This window comes from Xenia sp. Carnegie-2017, unplaced genomic scaffold, assembly GCF_021976095.1.
Source record: "Xenia sp. Carnegie-2017 unplaced genomic scaffold, XeniaSp_v1 HiC_scaffold_13, whole genome shotgun sequence".
NCBI classification, from domain to species: Eukaryota; Metazoa; Cnidaria; class Anthozoa; order Malacalcyonacea; family Xeniidae; genus Xenia; species Xenia sp. Carnegie-2017.
In genome coordinates this window covers 8,814,714-8,832,238 of record NW_025813436.1, presented here as the reverse complement: position 1 = coordinate 8,832,238, position 17,525 = coordinate 8,814,714, and the positions used below count along the sequence as shown (strand labels likewise).

At 34.2% G+C, this 17,525-nt stretch overlaps 2 protein-coding genes across 9 annotated transcripts; one reads left to right on the top strand and one right to left on the bottom strand.

The window, feature by feature from the left end:
- Positions 1–19: 19 nt before the first annotated feature.
- Positions 20–7,659, top strand: LOC124457572 (methylcytosine dioxygenase TET1-like). Of its 3 annotated transcripts, none has more exons than XM_047007812.1 (12): positions 20–407; positions 1,699–1,933; positions 2,081–2,164; positions 2,686–2,767; positions 2,846–2,882; positions 2,961–3,017; positions 3,185–3,393; positions 3,618–3,762; positions 3,867–3,956; positions 4,044–4,190; positions 4,971–5,280; positions 5,605–7,659. In XM_047007812.1, the coding sequence occupies exons 1-12, from the start codon at positions 201–203 to the stop codon at positions 7,122–7,124; spliced, it is 3,123 nt and encodes a 1,040-aa protein (XP_046863768.1). In that variant the 5' UTR covers positions 20–200; the 3' UTR covers positions 7,125–7,659. The 3 variants fall into 3 exon arrangements, with proteins under 3 accessions (XP_046863768.1, XP_046863763.1, XP_046863758.1); XM_047007807.1 differs by having other exon boundaries at positions 5,551–7,659; XM_047007802.1 differs by having other exon boundaries at positions 4,971–7,659.
- A 783-nt stretch (positions 7,660–8,442) lies between these two features.
- Positions 8,443–16,945, bottom strand: LOC124457632 (protein Wnt-8b-like). Of its 6 annotated transcripts, none has more exons than XM_047007842.1 (8): positions 16,818–16,945; positions 16,517–16,579; positions 13,904–13,970; positions 12,807–12,884; positions 12,421–12,445; positions 10,640–10,790; positions 9,710–10,005; positions 8,443–9,059 (listed from the first exon to the last, which is right to left on the bottom strand). In XM_047007842.1, the coding sequence occupies exons 4-8, from the start codon at positions 12,869–12,871 to the stop codon at positions 8,595–8,597; spliced, it is 1,002 nt and encodes a 333-aa protein (XP_046863798.1). In that variant the 5' UTR covers positions 12,872–12,884; positions 13,904–13,970; positions 16,517–16,579; positions 16,818–16,945; the 3' UTR covers positions 8,443–8,594. The 6 variants fall into 6 exon arrangements, with proteins under 6 accessions (XP_046863798.1, XP_046863808.1, XP_046863823.1 ...); XM_047007852.1 differs by having other exon boundaries at positions 16,521–16,579; XM_047007867.1 differs by having other exon boundaries at positions 16,517–16,637; positions 16,818–16,931.
- Between the last annotated feature and the right edge of the window lie 580 nt (positions 16,946–17,525).

Here is a 17,525-nt window from a genome sequence, read left to right as displayed (position 1 = left end):
AACTTTGTTTTTGGAAAATTATGAAACCTAATCTTTGGAAGGGATTACAAACTGTTTGAAATCTGTATAGCAATCACCGGATATGAGAATAATTAAAATCCTTGCATTGACTCCGCTACGCATCGGTTCCGACGACTTTGTTCAAGTACACGGACGTTCATTTGCTCCATCAACACCGTGTTGCGAGTGAGTTTGCCATTATGAAACGGCCCTTACGGACTCATAATTCCCGAAGCGGAGAAACAGTGAGCGAAACGACAATGAATAATAAGAAAAAACGCCGAAGATGTGGTGTTTGCAAGCCGTGCTTAACTAAGATAAATTGCGAGACATGCAGTAACTGCCTAAACCGGCAAACTGGCCATCAAATTTGTAAACTACGCAAGTGTATAGAACTGAAGAAAAAGGTATGTATTTCGTTCACTAATATGCTGTTTTCTCACACGTGGCTTTTTAATCGCCGCATATTTTTGTGTTAGACATGTGCTATGGTTGCGGCGGAACGCTAATTCATACAAAGTTCAATTAATTTCGACCCCCGCACATACGTATATACGGCAGCGTGAATTGATAACAGCCTTGACTGTTTCTCGTCTTGCGTGTCTTGACGTATTTATTGAGAATGTAACAAAACAAATGCATTCATTTGTATGAATGATGGCTGCTTTGAAAAATTCCCATGATTGCGGTATGAACAGCTATTTATGCCTGCATTATCAAAAGTCGTAGCTTATTTGAATGATTTTAAACGATTTGTCGTTCGCAGTCGATACCCATTAAAATATGGAAAATCTTAAATTATTGTTGATATTTATAGTTTGCGGAACACGAGTAAAAAAACGTTGGCTCAAAAACGCCCGTCTCCTGGTATGTTAGGAAATTTCTTCTGAACAAAACAGTATAATGCAAATCGCATTATAGCACTTGGCGTGAAATTATTTTGCCCAGAGCGAAAAAATGTCGTGAACGCGTGCACGACAAATGATGTACACGACTTTCATTATTTTTGGACCATAGATATTTCTTTGTTGAACGAATACACACGAGCAAGCTTATAAAGTGATTGTTGTGCCTATCTCCCCCCCCGCGTGAGGTTTTTATTATCTTATGGTTCAACGATAATTGCTTAAAAAAAGCGACACTTTCTTTCACCATTTAAAATCGATGTAACGAAATTGAATCTCTGCTTGAATTATCGACTTGTTAGATCTAATCTTTGGTTCATAGCTTACGATATAAGTTTGTTGAAGAAAATCTATTTGTAGTGGAGCAGAAAATTTAGTACAGCGTTTGTATGTAGGTGACACGGACAGCGCACGGTTAGGTGTCAATTACCATGTTGGTTAGTTATCATGCTTAAATGCATTACTCATACGAAGCTTAATGGAATGTGATCATGCAAAAAATGTGCAATCATTGTACATGTAGTATACTAATATTTTCAAAATATGATTTATATTATATTTATTCTTGGGTAAAAAGGCCGTATGACAAACATCGTATCGGTGTGCTCACATAACAGCGGTTCTCTGCGGTTACTTGAAATGTCAATGATACGTGGTTATATTTTTCATCAAAGTGAAAAACAAAGGTCTTAGTGAGACGGATCATTGCGTTCACTCATTACCTCTTTGTTGACAGCGTTTCCATTGCATTGTATACAAATGATGTGTTTTTCCACTTACATTTTGTCTTTAGAGCAAACCTGACGCTCGTAAAAAGGCTTATACTTCGAACAACTTGAAACGAATAAAGACAAAAAGATCTTCTACAAAGAATGACGTACTCTCAAGAGACGTCAAGGTCAAAATTCTTCATTCGTCTGGCAAAGCGGCAAACGAATATGGAGTCGAAACTTTGCCCGGGGGAAAGAAGAAAAATTATGAAACTCCAAAATACGAACAATCAGCTGTTGAATGGAAGGGAATTGCAGGTAATTGTGTCGATGAAACGAGATGCAATGTTGGGGATCTTTTGATTTCCATAAAAGACAATGGTCTTTCTTCAAAAATCTTATAGATAAAAAGTTCTCCCCTAAACGGAACTCGTAATTTTTTAACGTTGACCATTTATATTGCAGGTGTTGAGAAAAGTATAAATGCAACTAGAACACAAACAATTTCTTTATCGTCCAAAAATCCGGATCTTTGGTGCTCTTGTAATGGTGAGTAGAGGTTAATTGTTCTTGTTTTATTGAACGTACGAACTTCACACATTTTAAATGGAATTAAAATTGCATTGATTGCAAAAAAACTCGCTTGTCCAACCTTGCTCGATCTGGCATAAGGATTTCCATTGATATATTCCCCATCTTAAAAAATATTTCAGATACCAATCATTTTCAAAGTTACTTGAAAAGTCGTCCACGATACCAAAATACTAATACGTTGTTATTCTATCTTCTTGCATCAACTCACGTGCTCCATATTTTACGGGCAAACTGAAAGTTAAAATACTACATCACCAAAGTTTTTTTTAACTTAGGATTTAGTGTGATACATGGACCTATTTTTGCTGTATTATTTGATATATCTTTGAATTTTCACTGGTAATGATTTGGTTGTATTAATGTACTTATTTTTCAACGTATGTCATTCGCACTGAAGATGTCAATGTTGATGGTTAGCCAAATATGTTTACTTTAAAAAATCTTTTTACATTCTTAAAATGTGTTTTGTTTTTTAGTGAGCGATGAAGGTAGTGCCGTTTATAAGCATTTGGGAACTGCCTCTAGCGTGTCTAATGTTCGTATCCTCCTGGCAAAAAGGTATGTATTGGCTTGAATTTTAAAATCTATGGATGAGTATTATTGCTAGTATATTATAAATCTATATTTAATCTATAGATTTAATTTTCCCCCGGAATCAGTACGTGTTGAGAAAGTAAGTAATAATTCTGCCACTGTTGTTACATTTAGTTTTTAACTACATTTCTCCTATTTTTTCTTTTTATTTTTCTAGGTGGGTGAAAGCGCAAAAGAAGGCAAAAATCGTTATGGATGTCCAATAGCAAGATGGGTTAGTTGTTTGCACAAAAAAAACCGTACTAGGTGTGGTGTTTACTCCATAATGGAAGTGGAGACGAAGATCCTCGTTTGTATTGTTAAAATATCTTCTCCTGACTGGTCATGGTTATAATGCATCTATACAAGAAATATGCTCATATTTTACTACGTTTTTCCAAGGTTTTAAGACGGTCCAGTTCTGAAGAGAAAGTGCTTAGTATTGTACGTCAACGCAAAGGACATTCTTGTGATTTTACATTTATTGTAATCGCTATCGTATTGTGGGATGGTGTTGCACGTAATCAAGCGGATTCGTTGTACGTTGAACTGAAGAAAACTTTGAACGAACATGGCGAGCCTACCAATAGAAAATGTGGGACAAATAAAGGGCAAGTGTCGATCGTTTATTTGTTTAAGGCCAAATGAAAATAGTTCTTTTGAGAGGTCTATGATCAATATTATCTCTTATTGATTCAGTTTTACTATACAAGAGAAAAACTGACTTTGGTATTAGTTTTGTTAGAGAGTTACTCTTATTGCTGACTACCGTATGTATATTAATCTAAAAATATACTTAATTTTGACGTGTAATTTCTGTGTTCTTTCTTCTTAGAAAGACTTGTGATTGTCAAGGAAGTGATCCAACGATATCAGGAGCATCCTTTTCGTTTGGTTGTTCTTGGAGTCGTTTTTTGAATCGTTGTAAATTTGCAAAAAGCAAAAGTCCACGCAAATTTAAACTTAAAACACAAGAAAAGGCAAGCAGCTTCATAATCCATTATATTCTCGATTATATTTTAAAGTGAATGACAGCAGAACAGATTTGGTTGCCTTGTTTAACATTTTTTTTTCTTGATCATAGGAAGATTCCATTGATATTCTTCTCCAAAATTTGGCTTCACAAGTTTCTGAAACATATAAAACTGCTGCCCCCCTGGCATTTGAAAATCAAGTAAGTTAGTGTATGGATTTCAGTGTAGGATATGAAACGTATGACAAAGAGATGAATAATTTTATCACATTTTCCCAATACTTATAGAGTCGTAACGATGTTGAAGGAGTTGAATGCCGTCTAGGAAACAATAACAAAAACAGCCTGCGACCATTTTCTGGAATAACATGCTGTGTAGATTTTTGTGCGCACAATCACAAAGACGATCATAATGTTGAGGATGGTGCCACAGTGGTGAGTTTTAATCTATTACTGACAAGAACGTTAATTAATTCCAACATGTTCTTTAAAATGTGTTCATGATTGATTTGCAAATTCTCTTTGATTGATTGATTGATTGATTGATTGATTGATTTGATTGATTGATTGATTTATTTGATTGGTTGAACTCAGATCGGTTTGTACCATTGAACTAAAATACATGGAACGCCACCTGAAGTAAATAATTGAAGCCAAATCTTAAACCCAGACACGCGAGGTTACACCCAGACACGCATGTGTACAGTTTCGAGATTCTCTTGCGGGTGAAAATTGATTGAACTTCACACGCGTGTCTGGATGTAATCTTGCGTGTCTGGATGTAATCTTGCTTGTCTGGGTGTAAGATTTGGCTTCAAAAAATTATTAGGCTTTTCTATTACAGGTAGCGTTTCATGTAATTAGTTCAATGGTTTGCACAGGCTAATGCAAACACAGCTATAGACCAATCAACGCACGCGTTTTGTTGTTTTTAATTTATAGTTACAATTATTGCGATATGATATGAGTTGGTTGCTCAAGATCAATCATGGTCGATAAAAGCAATATAAAGAAGTTAATAGAACAGAGCGAAAATATTTAATTTTGTCTCTACTAGTGCTTGAAATGTAACTGCTCTTCCCCCCCCCCAGCCTCCCCACTCAGTCTCCTCCCAGCCTCTCCCCAGCCTCCTCCCAGCCTCCCCAATGATTTAGTACAGAAGAGTTGAGTATTGATGTTAAAATCCATGATCATGCTGAAATTGTGTAACCGTAGGTGCTGACGTTACTAAATGAGGAAACGAGAGACAACGTGAATACGGAAGTTGATGAACAACTGCACACGTTACCTTGTTATCATCTTCTTGATGATAATGACAACATCGTTCCTCCAAATTATATCTTACCTAACCATCTTGTGACCTCACCACTTAAACCTGTTAGCAATGTAGCATGGTGTAACACTTTGGAAGAACAAGGTACATTGAAGGACTCAAGAGATGCCAATGAATGTAACACTTTGGAAGAACAAGGTACATCGAAGGACTCAAGTGATGCCAATGAATGTAACACTTTGCAAGAACAAGGTACACTGAAGGACTCAAGTAATGCCAATGAATCTAACACTCAGGAAGAACGAGGTACACTGAAGGACTCAAATAATGCCAATGAATGTAACACTCGAGAAGAACAAGGTACATTGAAGGACTCAAGTGATGCCAATGAATGTAACACTTTGCAAGAACAAGGTACACTGAAGGACTCAAGTAATGCCAATGAATCTAACACTCAGGAAGAACGAGGTACACTGAAGGACTCAAGTAATGCCAATGAATGTAACATTCAGGAAGAACGAGGTACACTGAAGGACTCAAGTAATGCCAATGAATGTAACACTCAGGAAGAACAAGGTACACTGAAGGACTCAAGTAATGCCAATGAATCTAACACTCAGGAAGAACGAGGTACACTGAAGGACTCAAATAATGCCAATGAATGTAACATTCAGGAAGAACGAGGTACACTGAAGGACTCAAGTAATGCCAATGAATGTAACACTCAGGAAGAACAAAGTACACTGAAGGACTCAAGTAATGCCAATGAATCTAACACTCAGGAAGAACGAGGTACACTGAAGGACTCAATTAATGCAAATAACTGCTTGACTTCTTCACCTGAAATAGATTTGAAATGGATTGATGATTCTATGGGTGGAGTTGGACTTTCATTGTCTCATGGTTCTCTTTTGTTTGAATGTGCAAAACAGGAAGTACACGCTACCACACGTGTTAAAGAACCGAATCGAATATCACCGACAAGAATAAGTGTTGTATTCTACCAGCATCGTCTCATGAATTTCAAGAATCATGGTTATGACGATTACCGTAAACTAATGGAGGAGAAGGCCGCGCTAAAAGCAGCGTTGAATACAGACGGCGATTATCATGATGCACCCAATGAACCCTTTGATTTGCGCATGTTGGCCGAGACTGCGATCAACTATCCAAATTCTGCAAGAAATGCAGTCACAGATCATTCATTGGGAAGCCATCTTGCAATGCCGGTCAATGGTAGCTTGACTTCAAGTTCATCAACTAGTTCAAATTCGCAACGACAGATAAACACAACGAGTATACTCAGTCACCTTAATCCAACATCAATGGAAAGGCCTAACGTTTTATCCAAAGAGCAAGCGATATCATCTGGTCTACAATTCACGCAATATCCTCTCTCTAATTATTTAAGATCACTGAAACTTCGTGAGAGTGTACCATACGTTCATCCTTATCCTACTTTTCCATATCTCAGTGAATTACCTTCAACTCAGTTTATGTCCCCTATGTTTCTTCCATCACAACATCATCCCATTCCTACATACAACCCCTTTTCCCCAGCTGGTCGCAGTACGTTCAACGTTCTGAATTCTCAGCACCTTGATGGACTTGCTCAAACTTCAGACTTTGATCGAACGAGAACAACCAAGATATCGGTAAACGATCATGAGTTATGTCAGTTGAAAAACGACAACTTGGGAAATCCTATCTCTGAAATTGAAAATATTCGTGGCTCAAGTTCAAATATCGACTCTAAATCATCAAAATTTTCTAATGGTTTCACTGTAGAAGCTTTATTGGGTAAAAAACGGTCACATGTTCAAGATAACAGTGACAATCGCCCTGCTAAAGAAGGTCGATTTGACAATCAATTAAATTTGAGCACAATCTTAAAGAAACAAAAGGATATTCACAATCGCGTGCTTGGTTTACCTCTATATCCCCAGCTATCCATGATGCATACAACGTTCAACTCCCGTGGTCTATATCCCACGAAAACAATATTTACTGGTACAACAACGCTAGGCACTGATTCTCTTGTAAATGTGGTGCCATATGCAGCTACTGTTATGGGTTGTGGTCACTATCAGTGCTAAGTAAACCAATATGGTACCATACCTCGTTTTTGTTTTGGTTTAGATGATTACCTTTGCTGATGGTTAATAAGCATGCAATTATTTTATGTTTGAACGAGGGCTGACTAATAATATGTCATTTGTTGTCAGTTAAAGTCAATGGCTCAATGCTACCTCTGAACACTTTTTGAAACAATACTAGCACATTCCCACTTCAACACATGGTTTGTTAAAGTAAAACTTTTATTTATTCTTTAAGAAATATTTGTTGAATGTTGTATTTTAGTTAGGTTAATTTTATCATTGTAGATTTTTTCAATTTATGCGCAGGTATTTACGTCGGTGTGGCCAGCCCGCATGTCCAATCCTGCCACGTATTTTTTTGTTAAACGTACAGCAATTGATGTTTAAAGAAATAATTGTTATAAGCATAATAAGGCAAACATAGTAGAAGTAAAACTTGCTGAATGTTTGCGCCACTGAATGTAATGTTAGGTTGAGTTTTGTATTATTCAAATTTGAAAGGGAATTAAAAGTTTAATAATTTTACTTTAAACCGTCGGAGATTATCGGAATGTACCGTAACACGAGTAGCTACATGAGGCGGGAATATTGAACCATCCCCACGTTGGACGTGAGACTTGTGGTCAAACAAATCTATATCTTTGTTCAATTTTTCATGTAAATATTCCGTTGTTGTTTTGAAACAACTTTGTTAAACATTATAAAGAGTTAAATGGTCGGTTTGAATGACGAAAGAAGAGAAAATTTAATAGATTTGGCAAGTTCTTTGCTTTGGATGTGTCAAGTAAGTACGAACTCGTCGTTATATCAAAAGCAAAGGCTAACGTATTTTATTGTACACATCATCATAGGATGTAGAAAGCTTTTAACAGCTGAAATATCATGAGAGTTATAGATAATTTCATCAAATTTTCTTTGCAGTAGAGGCACAGGCCTGCGGCCAGATGGCCCGGGGGGAGCAATGTATGACATGCTGTATTAGTTTCTTTTGAAATCCATTGATATGCCCCCCTGATTATTATAAACGCTTTGTGTGCCTGTAAAGCCAATATGTTAGGTTCTTTATGTTGTACAAAGTTTAGAGAAAAGTCTCTTCATCATATTTGTTCTTGTTCAGTATCTTTTTGTGAAGATAATGACAGTAAAATGAAAGTTAAAGGCCTAGGTTTTACTGGTTTGTATAAAGCTAACTCATTCATGTGAACTATTTTTACATCCACATTGACCTGTCAGAAGCTGTAAAAACCAATGGCTCTGTTGAAAAATGGCAATAACTCTAGCTTTTATCTAAAGTGTAAAGAACTTAAGGATCATATATGATTTTTGAATTTATTTTTCATTTTGCTAAACCTAGTAAACATTAATAAAGGATTTCAACAAGAGACTCTTGTTAAGTAATACATATACTCCATTTATCTTTATCATTGTATTTTTACAAAACCATTTTACCATATAACTATTTCTACTTTAACCTTCGCATGTTGCCACAACAACCTGTTTCTTGCATTCCTCACATTTGACAAAACAGCACCATTGGAATTTGCAGTTACATTTCTCAATACGGGTGATGATTTTCAGTTTCATTTTGAAACCACATCCATTGCAAAGCTCTTTACATTTTTTAAAGTCAACCTGATTATTTGATTCACATACTCTATCTTTGACACCTACAAGACCTAATGCTTCATTTCTTTTGCAGTAGTCAGGTGAAGGCTTGTAGTAAACAAGAGTTGTCTTTTTCTTCATAACTGTGTTGTCCTTGTCTCGTAGAGTGCCATTTTTGTAACTAACTTTGATTGCATTATGATATTTTGACACTAAAACATCACCAACTTTCTCAAATTTTTCCAACTTTTTCATACATGTTTTGAAGGTGCAGGAAGAGGAAGAACCGTGACACTTGCAAACTTTCTTTGTTGTTGCCTTGACAATCTAAGAAAGATAGGCTCATTTTTATGAAATAGTGGTTTATGTTGTTTATAATGAAAGTTGAAACGAATTTCTAAGATTTCATCATCTATCACCCGCACGCAAAGCCAATTTGCAACATTTGGGGGAGGAAGAACAGTAAAATGTACAAGTATGGCTGTTATCTCCGACTGTCTTATGTGCTGTTGTGCCATTACACATCGCCCACTATGAAACTGAAATTGAAAGAGTCGTTTGATTCCCGTACTTGTAAAATAAGTGAAGTGACCGTTGAGGAAAACTGTCAAAGAACTTTAAAATAGACAGACAGGCAATAAAAAATATTTAAAAATAACAAAGAGCCCAGTATAAGTACGTTGAAATGAGGTGAAAGACGCAGGAAATGACACCTCTTTTTTAAAAAGCTAAACCTTTTTTTCAGTTAGCAACAGCTTATGTTCACGACGATATAAAACCTCCACTGTTTTGGACAGCAGAGTTTTCTACTCCACAATAAAAAAAAGAATATCTTCGTCTAAAATGCGAGAAAAAATGCCCCTAAATTGGAACAAGTGTGAGCCTTCCCCATTCTTTTTCTACAAATGTTGAAGCAAGATCTTTACGTAAATAATATTTCAAAAATCACGTCAATTACGGCTCATTTTTCTACGTACTTTTCTTCCAACTTTATTGTTATGTAAATTCATAACACGACGATCTTCGTTTTCATTTCCATGTTTGCCTTCAAGGGCGTCAATAAAATGTCGCGCAACCAGGTCTCCAAACGCAAAGTTATCGCTACAGCCACCCCAACGCCAGTTTTGTGTTTCTTCAGTTTTTGAACGGATTTTTACACGATTTTTTGGCTGACATCGACAATTCTCGAGGTGACCTAAACTGCAGTTCACTATCACTGAATACATCACTCCAGCTGATGTTATTGCGTGAACGAAAGCTGCTTCTTTATTGGCTGAAATTAATGTAGTATTATAAAGTTAATCTTTTTATTCATATGATTTCTCTTTAATCGCAGGTTCACCATAAGCAAGCTTTCATTAGGGCATTAAAAGTGAGGATGAATTATTTTTAATTGTTCAAGTGGTATGTGTTGTCTTGTTTTTTATTGACTTGTATTGCTATATATTTAGTACATTGTTGTACAACAATTGTTTCTAAACACATGTACAGTATTGTCAGTACAACATAATGTTTGGTTGTTATCAAACAAAATAGATAAATAGTGAGTTAAAATTGCACGTTTTTAAGCATCCTCATGAAGTATGTTTATTTAAATGATAATTATCTTTCGTGCTTTTCTCTCGTTTGATTGGCTGTATGAGCACTGCGCGTATGAGCTCTCATACAGAGTGCAAAAAAATTAAAAGGTAAAAAAAAAATTTATTAAAGCGAAGCTTGGATGGCATTATCCATTGGATAGTAAATTTTTGAAACTTGTAAAAAGGCGTTTATATTTTCGTTACGACAAAGAAATTTTTTGTTTTTTAACCGTTTAAGAAAATTTGCTATCCAATTCATAACGCTATTCATGCTTCGCTCAACCGTTTCCAGACTTTTATTGTCAAGATGAGTCTATGAGAGCATACCTTCGGAGAATCGTGCTTTAGTGACTATTGGCATGATTTTAAATTCCTTCGGAACGATGCAATTCCATGGCTCATGTTTGAACTCTTCGTGACATTGCTTAAGGCCCATTTTCGCACCGTCCATTACGCTTCTGGAATACTTCATGTAGTCCTAAAGAAAAAAGAATGTCTTGTCATGTGACACTTGTTGATTGTTCAAGTTGGTTTGATGCCATTCCTTATGCTTTTTATGAAAGCCTTTTCAGATCGTTGAACACTCTATGCGCAAAACTCGACCGTACAGTGTTATAGTGTTATAGATCGAGATGCAGACTGATTTTATCAGTCAATGCTTGAGCTGGCGTTTTTGTCTTATTCAAGTAAAAATCTGAATATTTTTACACCTGAGATAAATGGTAATCCTTTTTTCCCAGTTTTTCCTCAGTAATATATACCTATGTCTATAGACAACTATGTTCAAATACATACTACCTGTATATTGTATGTTATGATTGACGTAGCTTTATCATTTTTGACGTATTCGATCGTCATTTGACAACAATTCAATATATTTTGTTTTGGTTGCAAAGAAAGGACGCGTGTTGAATATGAATGATCTACATAGTATATGAAATGGTTTGTGAAAGCTAAAAAGTGGATTTATATGGAGATGTCTATTGTCTACCTATTTTATACATGTTAACCTACTATCCAAAACACTACTGTAAACGATGCCAGCAAATTTCCCTGCTTGCACTTCAATAAAGTTTCTCGAGTAATGTAAAATAGTTGTTTTGAAAAATAGATACTCTTAGAGCGGACATATTGCCTGCCATCAAACAGAATTGAGTTGTTTTACATCGTGGGTATAAATTGCGTAAAATATCATGAAAACAACAGACTGCCATCACGTATTTGTTCTTAAAACCATAGGTAATAATTCCTCTTCCGCCCTTTAAGTCATAAGGTCAAGCCATTGCTGCTTGGTCTATATTTAAGTTTTATTTAGATTAAAGATAACGAGAGACCACCACGAATAGTGATGTTTACCACAAGAACAGTATGAAAATTTTTGAAGCATTTTTCGTTTGATATTATGAGAAAATTCTTATGGAAATGTTTTAAAGTGATCAACCGCTAAATTACTCTAAAATAGTGGACGTAAAAAATCACCCTAAAACTTCAAATTGTTTTTCGTCAAATCGACATAACTCAACATATGTACGGTTTTAAACACATTTATTTTCATAAATAGATATGAAATTGTACAGTTTTTGCCCGCCCGAACATCAACACTAATCATCGTCAATGACGCAATTTTGCAATGTGTCGAAAGACCCTTCAATAGTTTGCGTAAGAATTTGTTGAGTACAGAGGAGAAAATAATTGTGCATGTATAATGAGCCAAGAATCTATGCCAACTCTAGCTAAAATTCCTATTGTTCTTTGAAAGGCACGCTGTGGCTATATTGTGTGTTTTCCTTTTCTAAAAAAAAACATTACCTGCTCATTGTTGTAGCGTGTTTTAATTTAAATTTAGCAAAATTACCGATGCAAAACTGCGTTTTAACCTTGAGTAGACTTCATATTTGAGAGGAATCTTGCTTTTATCAATCAGTTAGTTAATGGTGACAAAGATTAATGGCAAAGACACACACATCAATCTCATAGTATACACACCTATGTGAATAAGTCTTAGCTTCATAAATTATCTTTTTTAATCCGAACATTCAATTCTGAATTTTGTTCAAGGCTATTTCATTGCAAGTAGACATAAAAATTTATTGTTTTTATTCAGTTACCTTGCTCTGTAACTGCAGTGTTTCCCTGGAAATGTAACAGAAAATGGCGTTAAGATTAAGTTCATTTGATGGAAACTAACTACGTTGATTTCAAAGCAATATGTTTTATTCATTTAAGACCCCTGTTGTTACTCAGAGCAGTAGCCAAGGAATAGTTGAAATTTTTTTGGATAAAAGTTATTTTATGGCAGGAGTCTTCTCTTTTATTGAAGAGGAAAGGTCAAGTTTATGTTTTCTTTACTAAACATGTTGATAAGACAGCAAGTGAATTTCTATTTTATATTTTTTATAACGCATGAAAAACTTTAGAATTTATGCAGAAGTACGGCTTTAGCATATTGTGCTAGCTTTTAGTATTGGAAACGTTATTTTACTTTGACACAAACCTTGCAACGACTCTTGTTGTAAAGAATGTTAAATAGATAACAAAACAGCTTATTGCAAATCTCATCTTGTTTTTTTTCCTGTCAAAAAATCACAGATAAAGTTAACGCATGTGGTGGGCTGGATGGGTAATAATATAATGATTGCGTAAAAATCCGGCTAGTCTCTCTCTATATACATTTTATCTTGCATGTGCTTGTTTAGTTTTCTAGTATTACTACTATATAAAGAATTTTAAAACATTTAAACTAGCCATTTTTTTATATAGATAAGTAGCTATACATGTAGCTGATGTTAGAGCTGTGTGTTGAGTTAACTTCTGATGTTGTTCACTTAGCAACTAAAACCTTACCTCTCTAGGAAATTCAAGTATTTTGTTATTAAACTTAAAGGTTTTCGTGAGATATTGTTATGATTAGAACAGCGATATTTAAACGTGTCGTTAATGTCAAAACTAAAATAACGTGATATAGTTGAAACATTTTTCGAAATAATCATATTTATGACTTGTTTATGTGAAATATACCATGGAATAAATGCTTAAATTGTACTTCTCAATTTTTTTATTCGCAAAATCTCATAGCTTGAAGAATTTAACCCGTTGTTTTGGCCTTTTGTAACTCAATATATCTGCAGCATATATAGCAATTCTCTTGATTTAAGGACACGATCACAATGAATAACATGGTTATAATGATCTATCTTATAATGTCTTACATGATGGAAGTTTTTGTATATAGCTCTTGACATAACTTTGAAAATTGCTTTGGTATAATATAAGCTATAAAATATATTTATCATTTAAATTTATTGTAACATCAATCCATGCTTGCGATGTAAACATTACACTTATATATCGGTCATTTCTTCTATCTTGTTCCACTATTTTTGAATTGAAATTCAATTATTCTTAAATAGTCAGTACAATAATTGCACGTACGATTTGCCTCTTGGCTATAGGTATATCTTGTGAATTTTTGTTATAAGTCATTAGGCCATCAAAGTCTTCTTTACGTCCATTGAATGAATCACTGTAGTTTACGATAATTGACAAAAAGACATTACAATTTATTACATGAATTTCTTCACAATAACTTACCTCTTAGATTTGATCTATAAACTACGCGTTTTCAGCTGCTATACGCCAGGTCGGATATGCTTCCTCTCTGTAAGAATGTAAGGTATTAATATGAGACGATAAGAGGTTTTAATCTAATTGGAATCTACATTTAAGGGCACTCACTTTGCTTTATCATTAGAATTGACTTCATTTTACTTTATATGTATTATTGTCTGAACTGTAAGTATTTTATAAATACAGATAAGATCAAATTTTTATTGTACATTATATTTGAAAAGGGATCTAAAACTATTAACCTGATTTATGTATATCTCCTCTCTTTTATTCAACTAACTGTTTTGTGATTACGACTATACGTCCAAACTGCAATTCTTCATCAAATAGCGGATGTACTTTATCTGACTTGTTTCATCAAAATATAAATTTACAAATGACGCACACGACTCGCTAAGACATCTCATTTTTTAGCATTTATAAAGTCTTAGAAAAATAAATGCTGCATGATGCTGTTTGACGGTGAAACCTCTCGCTGCATGATTCGTACAGCGAACTTTTATGTAAATATACCACGAGTATTTATATTACCCTCTTTGATGAATAGTAATTATTTTACTATAACGTGCTCTTTCAGGATGTTTCATGTGCTCGTGTGTCGTTTTCAAGGAAATGTTTAATTGAAGTGCTAAAGCAATTAATATAGATAATCGTCGCACGATATTTGCTTTATAGTTGTCCGAACTACAACATATCTTTGGAATATTTATGATCGTGTTAATCCATGATTGAATAGGAACAATGATAACCTTTTATAGAATGTTCGTGTTGGTCACGATTGCACCTAGAACTTTAATTTTTTACAAGTATTTAATGTGAAATGTGTAAGAATTGCATGGAAAATAAGTTCGGTATTTTTATGATGAACAAATCAACTTGTATCTAAATCTGCAACACATGTGTTGATTAATTTTAGGTTATAAAAATGTTTATTTTCAATTTAAAATTATAATCGTCTACATACAAGAACTATGAACAAGATCAATGTGTTCAGGGTTAATCAATAAAATGATTATTTAAGGAAGCCAAATAGAAAATAAAACTGTAATAAGTATAAATAATAAATGGAAGAGATATGAGCTAAAAAATATTGAATTTTTCTTTGTCTTCGAAGTGCGTATTGAATAAACAGATATACCATTTCACCAGATACACCATAACGTTACATACACCATAACAGATATACCATTTCACCAGATACACCATAACGTTACATACACCATAACACCATAACAGATATACCATTTCACCAGATACACCATAACGTTATATACACCATAACACCATAACAGATATACCATTACACCAGATACACCATAACGTTACATAAGGAATTAATTAACGTCGCATAAATGCAGTTTTATTTGCCTAAGTTGACTTGTGTGTATGATCATAATGTTCACTTCTAACTTTATATCAATCCACATTTTATGTCACTTTCGTGTATTGATAATTAAGCTACTCATTAATTGTGACTATACATGTTTCACGAAGAGTCTGTTGAGAACATTGCTTAATGTGTGCAATGTTATTAAAGTTAGAGTGTAGTTTACGTTATTTCTCATAACCCATGTCGTCTTCTCTGCTCTATTTATATCATTGTATCTTTTTTGCTTATACCGCTTGTATATCTTGTAGAAGATACCTTAAAAGATCATTCTAGAATTGCTTTATTATTATAAGAAGTTTTTGCCAGGAAAAATCACGTCCAAGAAACTTTTAAGTTTTATATTAGATCTACCTATAATGTTATCTGTACGAGACCGAGACGATAAGTAGCTGAAGTGATTTTTCAGAAATGATTTTACGATAAGTAGCTGAAATGATTTTTTAGAACACTTCAACAGTTTCTCAACATATAGTATATCTTATAGCCTTGACACATTTCAACGAGTGAAAGTTTTCGGATAAAACATCAGGGTGTAAGTTTTTAAACAAAAACAAGCAAACAAAATATCTATTCATTATAAACTCTTAGGTAGGGGTCCAATTCATCTGAATTTATTTCTACTAATTGCTTATCCATATGTGGTTTAAAACAAACTTTTAAAACATTCCACCTTCCTCTAAACGTCGTTCATTTGCACATTTGTTATTTGTATGAATTATCTGAAAAGTGAATCTTGGACGTGATCATCTATTGTGAAGTCTTACAAGAAATTGTTGTTTGTGTCTGAATATTAAAATTACTTAATATGTCCAAGATGGGTGCAATGTATCTGCGTGCTGCACAGCTGGCCTGTGTCTCAACTTTATCAAAAATATCTAAATGAATTGTCCATTCTTGTATCCTGTATCGTAAATCGCCATTATAATTTGGTATTTTCTAATTAAACTCTTGCAAATAAATTAGTCATTCGTTTATACTTTTTGCCTACGTTGTGATCGATGGTGTTCGTCTTAAATTTTATTTATTCAATTTTATGTCGTCTGTCTGAAACCTGTCAGTATCACTTACTATATATGAATTCGTACAATCCTTATGTTTAAACAAAAGCATGGTCAGCTTGAACTAAAAGTAGCGTCATCGTGGCTCTTCATACAAAGAAGTAAATGAATTACAAAAAAAAAACTTACCTACCGCAATCCTTTGAACACGTTTTCTTTAATTTAGTTCACGACAAGCTTATATGGTCCTCTCTATTGCGCAAAGATGAACAGTATAATTTATATCTTTTTATCACTGGTAATAAGTGTTCTAGAACAAAGCATACACGGAATTGAAAGGCTCTTCATCGCAGTTGATTTTGACAAGAACACAATTACACTCAACACAATGAACAAATAAAAATTTCAATGTTAATATGTCTTTGTCGTTAACATTTCACAATCAGTCCACACAGTTTTAATATACGCTGTTATGATGTAAGATACCTACTTCAATTTATCATATTAATGTTGCTGAATGTTGCAAATGCTTACTAAGCCAACGCTCGAAAAGCCCCTCTTCAAATGTGATGGTTATTTACCCATCTGTCGGCTGGTTTTCATGGCAATAGCATTAACAAATGGCAAAGATTTATTAATTAATTAAATTTTAGCTAATTGCTAACAACAATCTTTTCAAATTCAAATTTAGCGGTAGAAGTTTTCAATAGCTGAGTATTAGTGCCCCACCGATAAAGAATTAAACATTGAGGTCAGCTTTATTCGCTTTTCGAGTGAAGAAAAGTAACATTCATTATAAAAGTCATTAAAACACAGCGTTTTTCTTTGACTTGGCTTAATTCGATCCGACAATAATGCATTCCATGCGTTTTATGGTCCTGTCTCGTTGATAGTTTATGTTACCGTATAGCATCGTTACTCTGCGTGAATAGACTATATACCCCGATAAAGTTGCTTGTTTTTAAATAGACATTCACTCAATTATTGAGATTCAGTTGTATACTTTACTAACATAATGATGTTGAAAATGTCGCCTAAAATAATGGTGTGAATAATATCAGTGTTGTTTATGAGTGTCCTAGATCACATATATCTTAATGACCAAATGATAAATGTTTTTTTTTTGAAATGATGAGTTTGAATGATTTAGTTCTTGATAATGCAGAAATTAGCTATGGTAGAAACATGAAAAATGTCA

Bases quoted from the DNA above. Each gene is read 5' to 3' on its own strand.
- LOC124457572 (XM_047007802.1), top strand. From the start codon at position 201: ATGAAACGGCCCTTACGGACTCATAATTCCCGAAGCGGAGAAACAGTG. The intron at 1,934-2,080 runs GTAATTGTGTCG...TTTATATTGCAG, and splicing joins TGAATGGAAGGGAATTGCAG to GTGTTGAGAAAAGTATAAAT. The intron at 3,018-3,184 runs GTTAGTTGTTTG...CGTTTTTCCAAG, and splicing joins GATGTCCAATAGCAAGATGG to GTTTTAAGACGGTCCAGTTC.
- LOC124457632 (XM_047007842.1), bottom strand. From the start codon at position 12,871: ATGAGATTTGCAATAAGCTGTTTTGTTATCTATTTAACATTCTTTACA. The intron at 12,446-12,806 runs GTTTGTGTCAAA...TTACATTTCCAG, and splicing joins ACAACAAGAGTCGTTGCAAG to GGAAACACTGCAGTTACAGA. The intron at 10,006-10,639 runs GTATGCTCTCAT...CATTAATTTCAG, and splicing joins TAAAGCACGATTCTCCGAAG to CCAATAAAGAAGCAGCTTTC.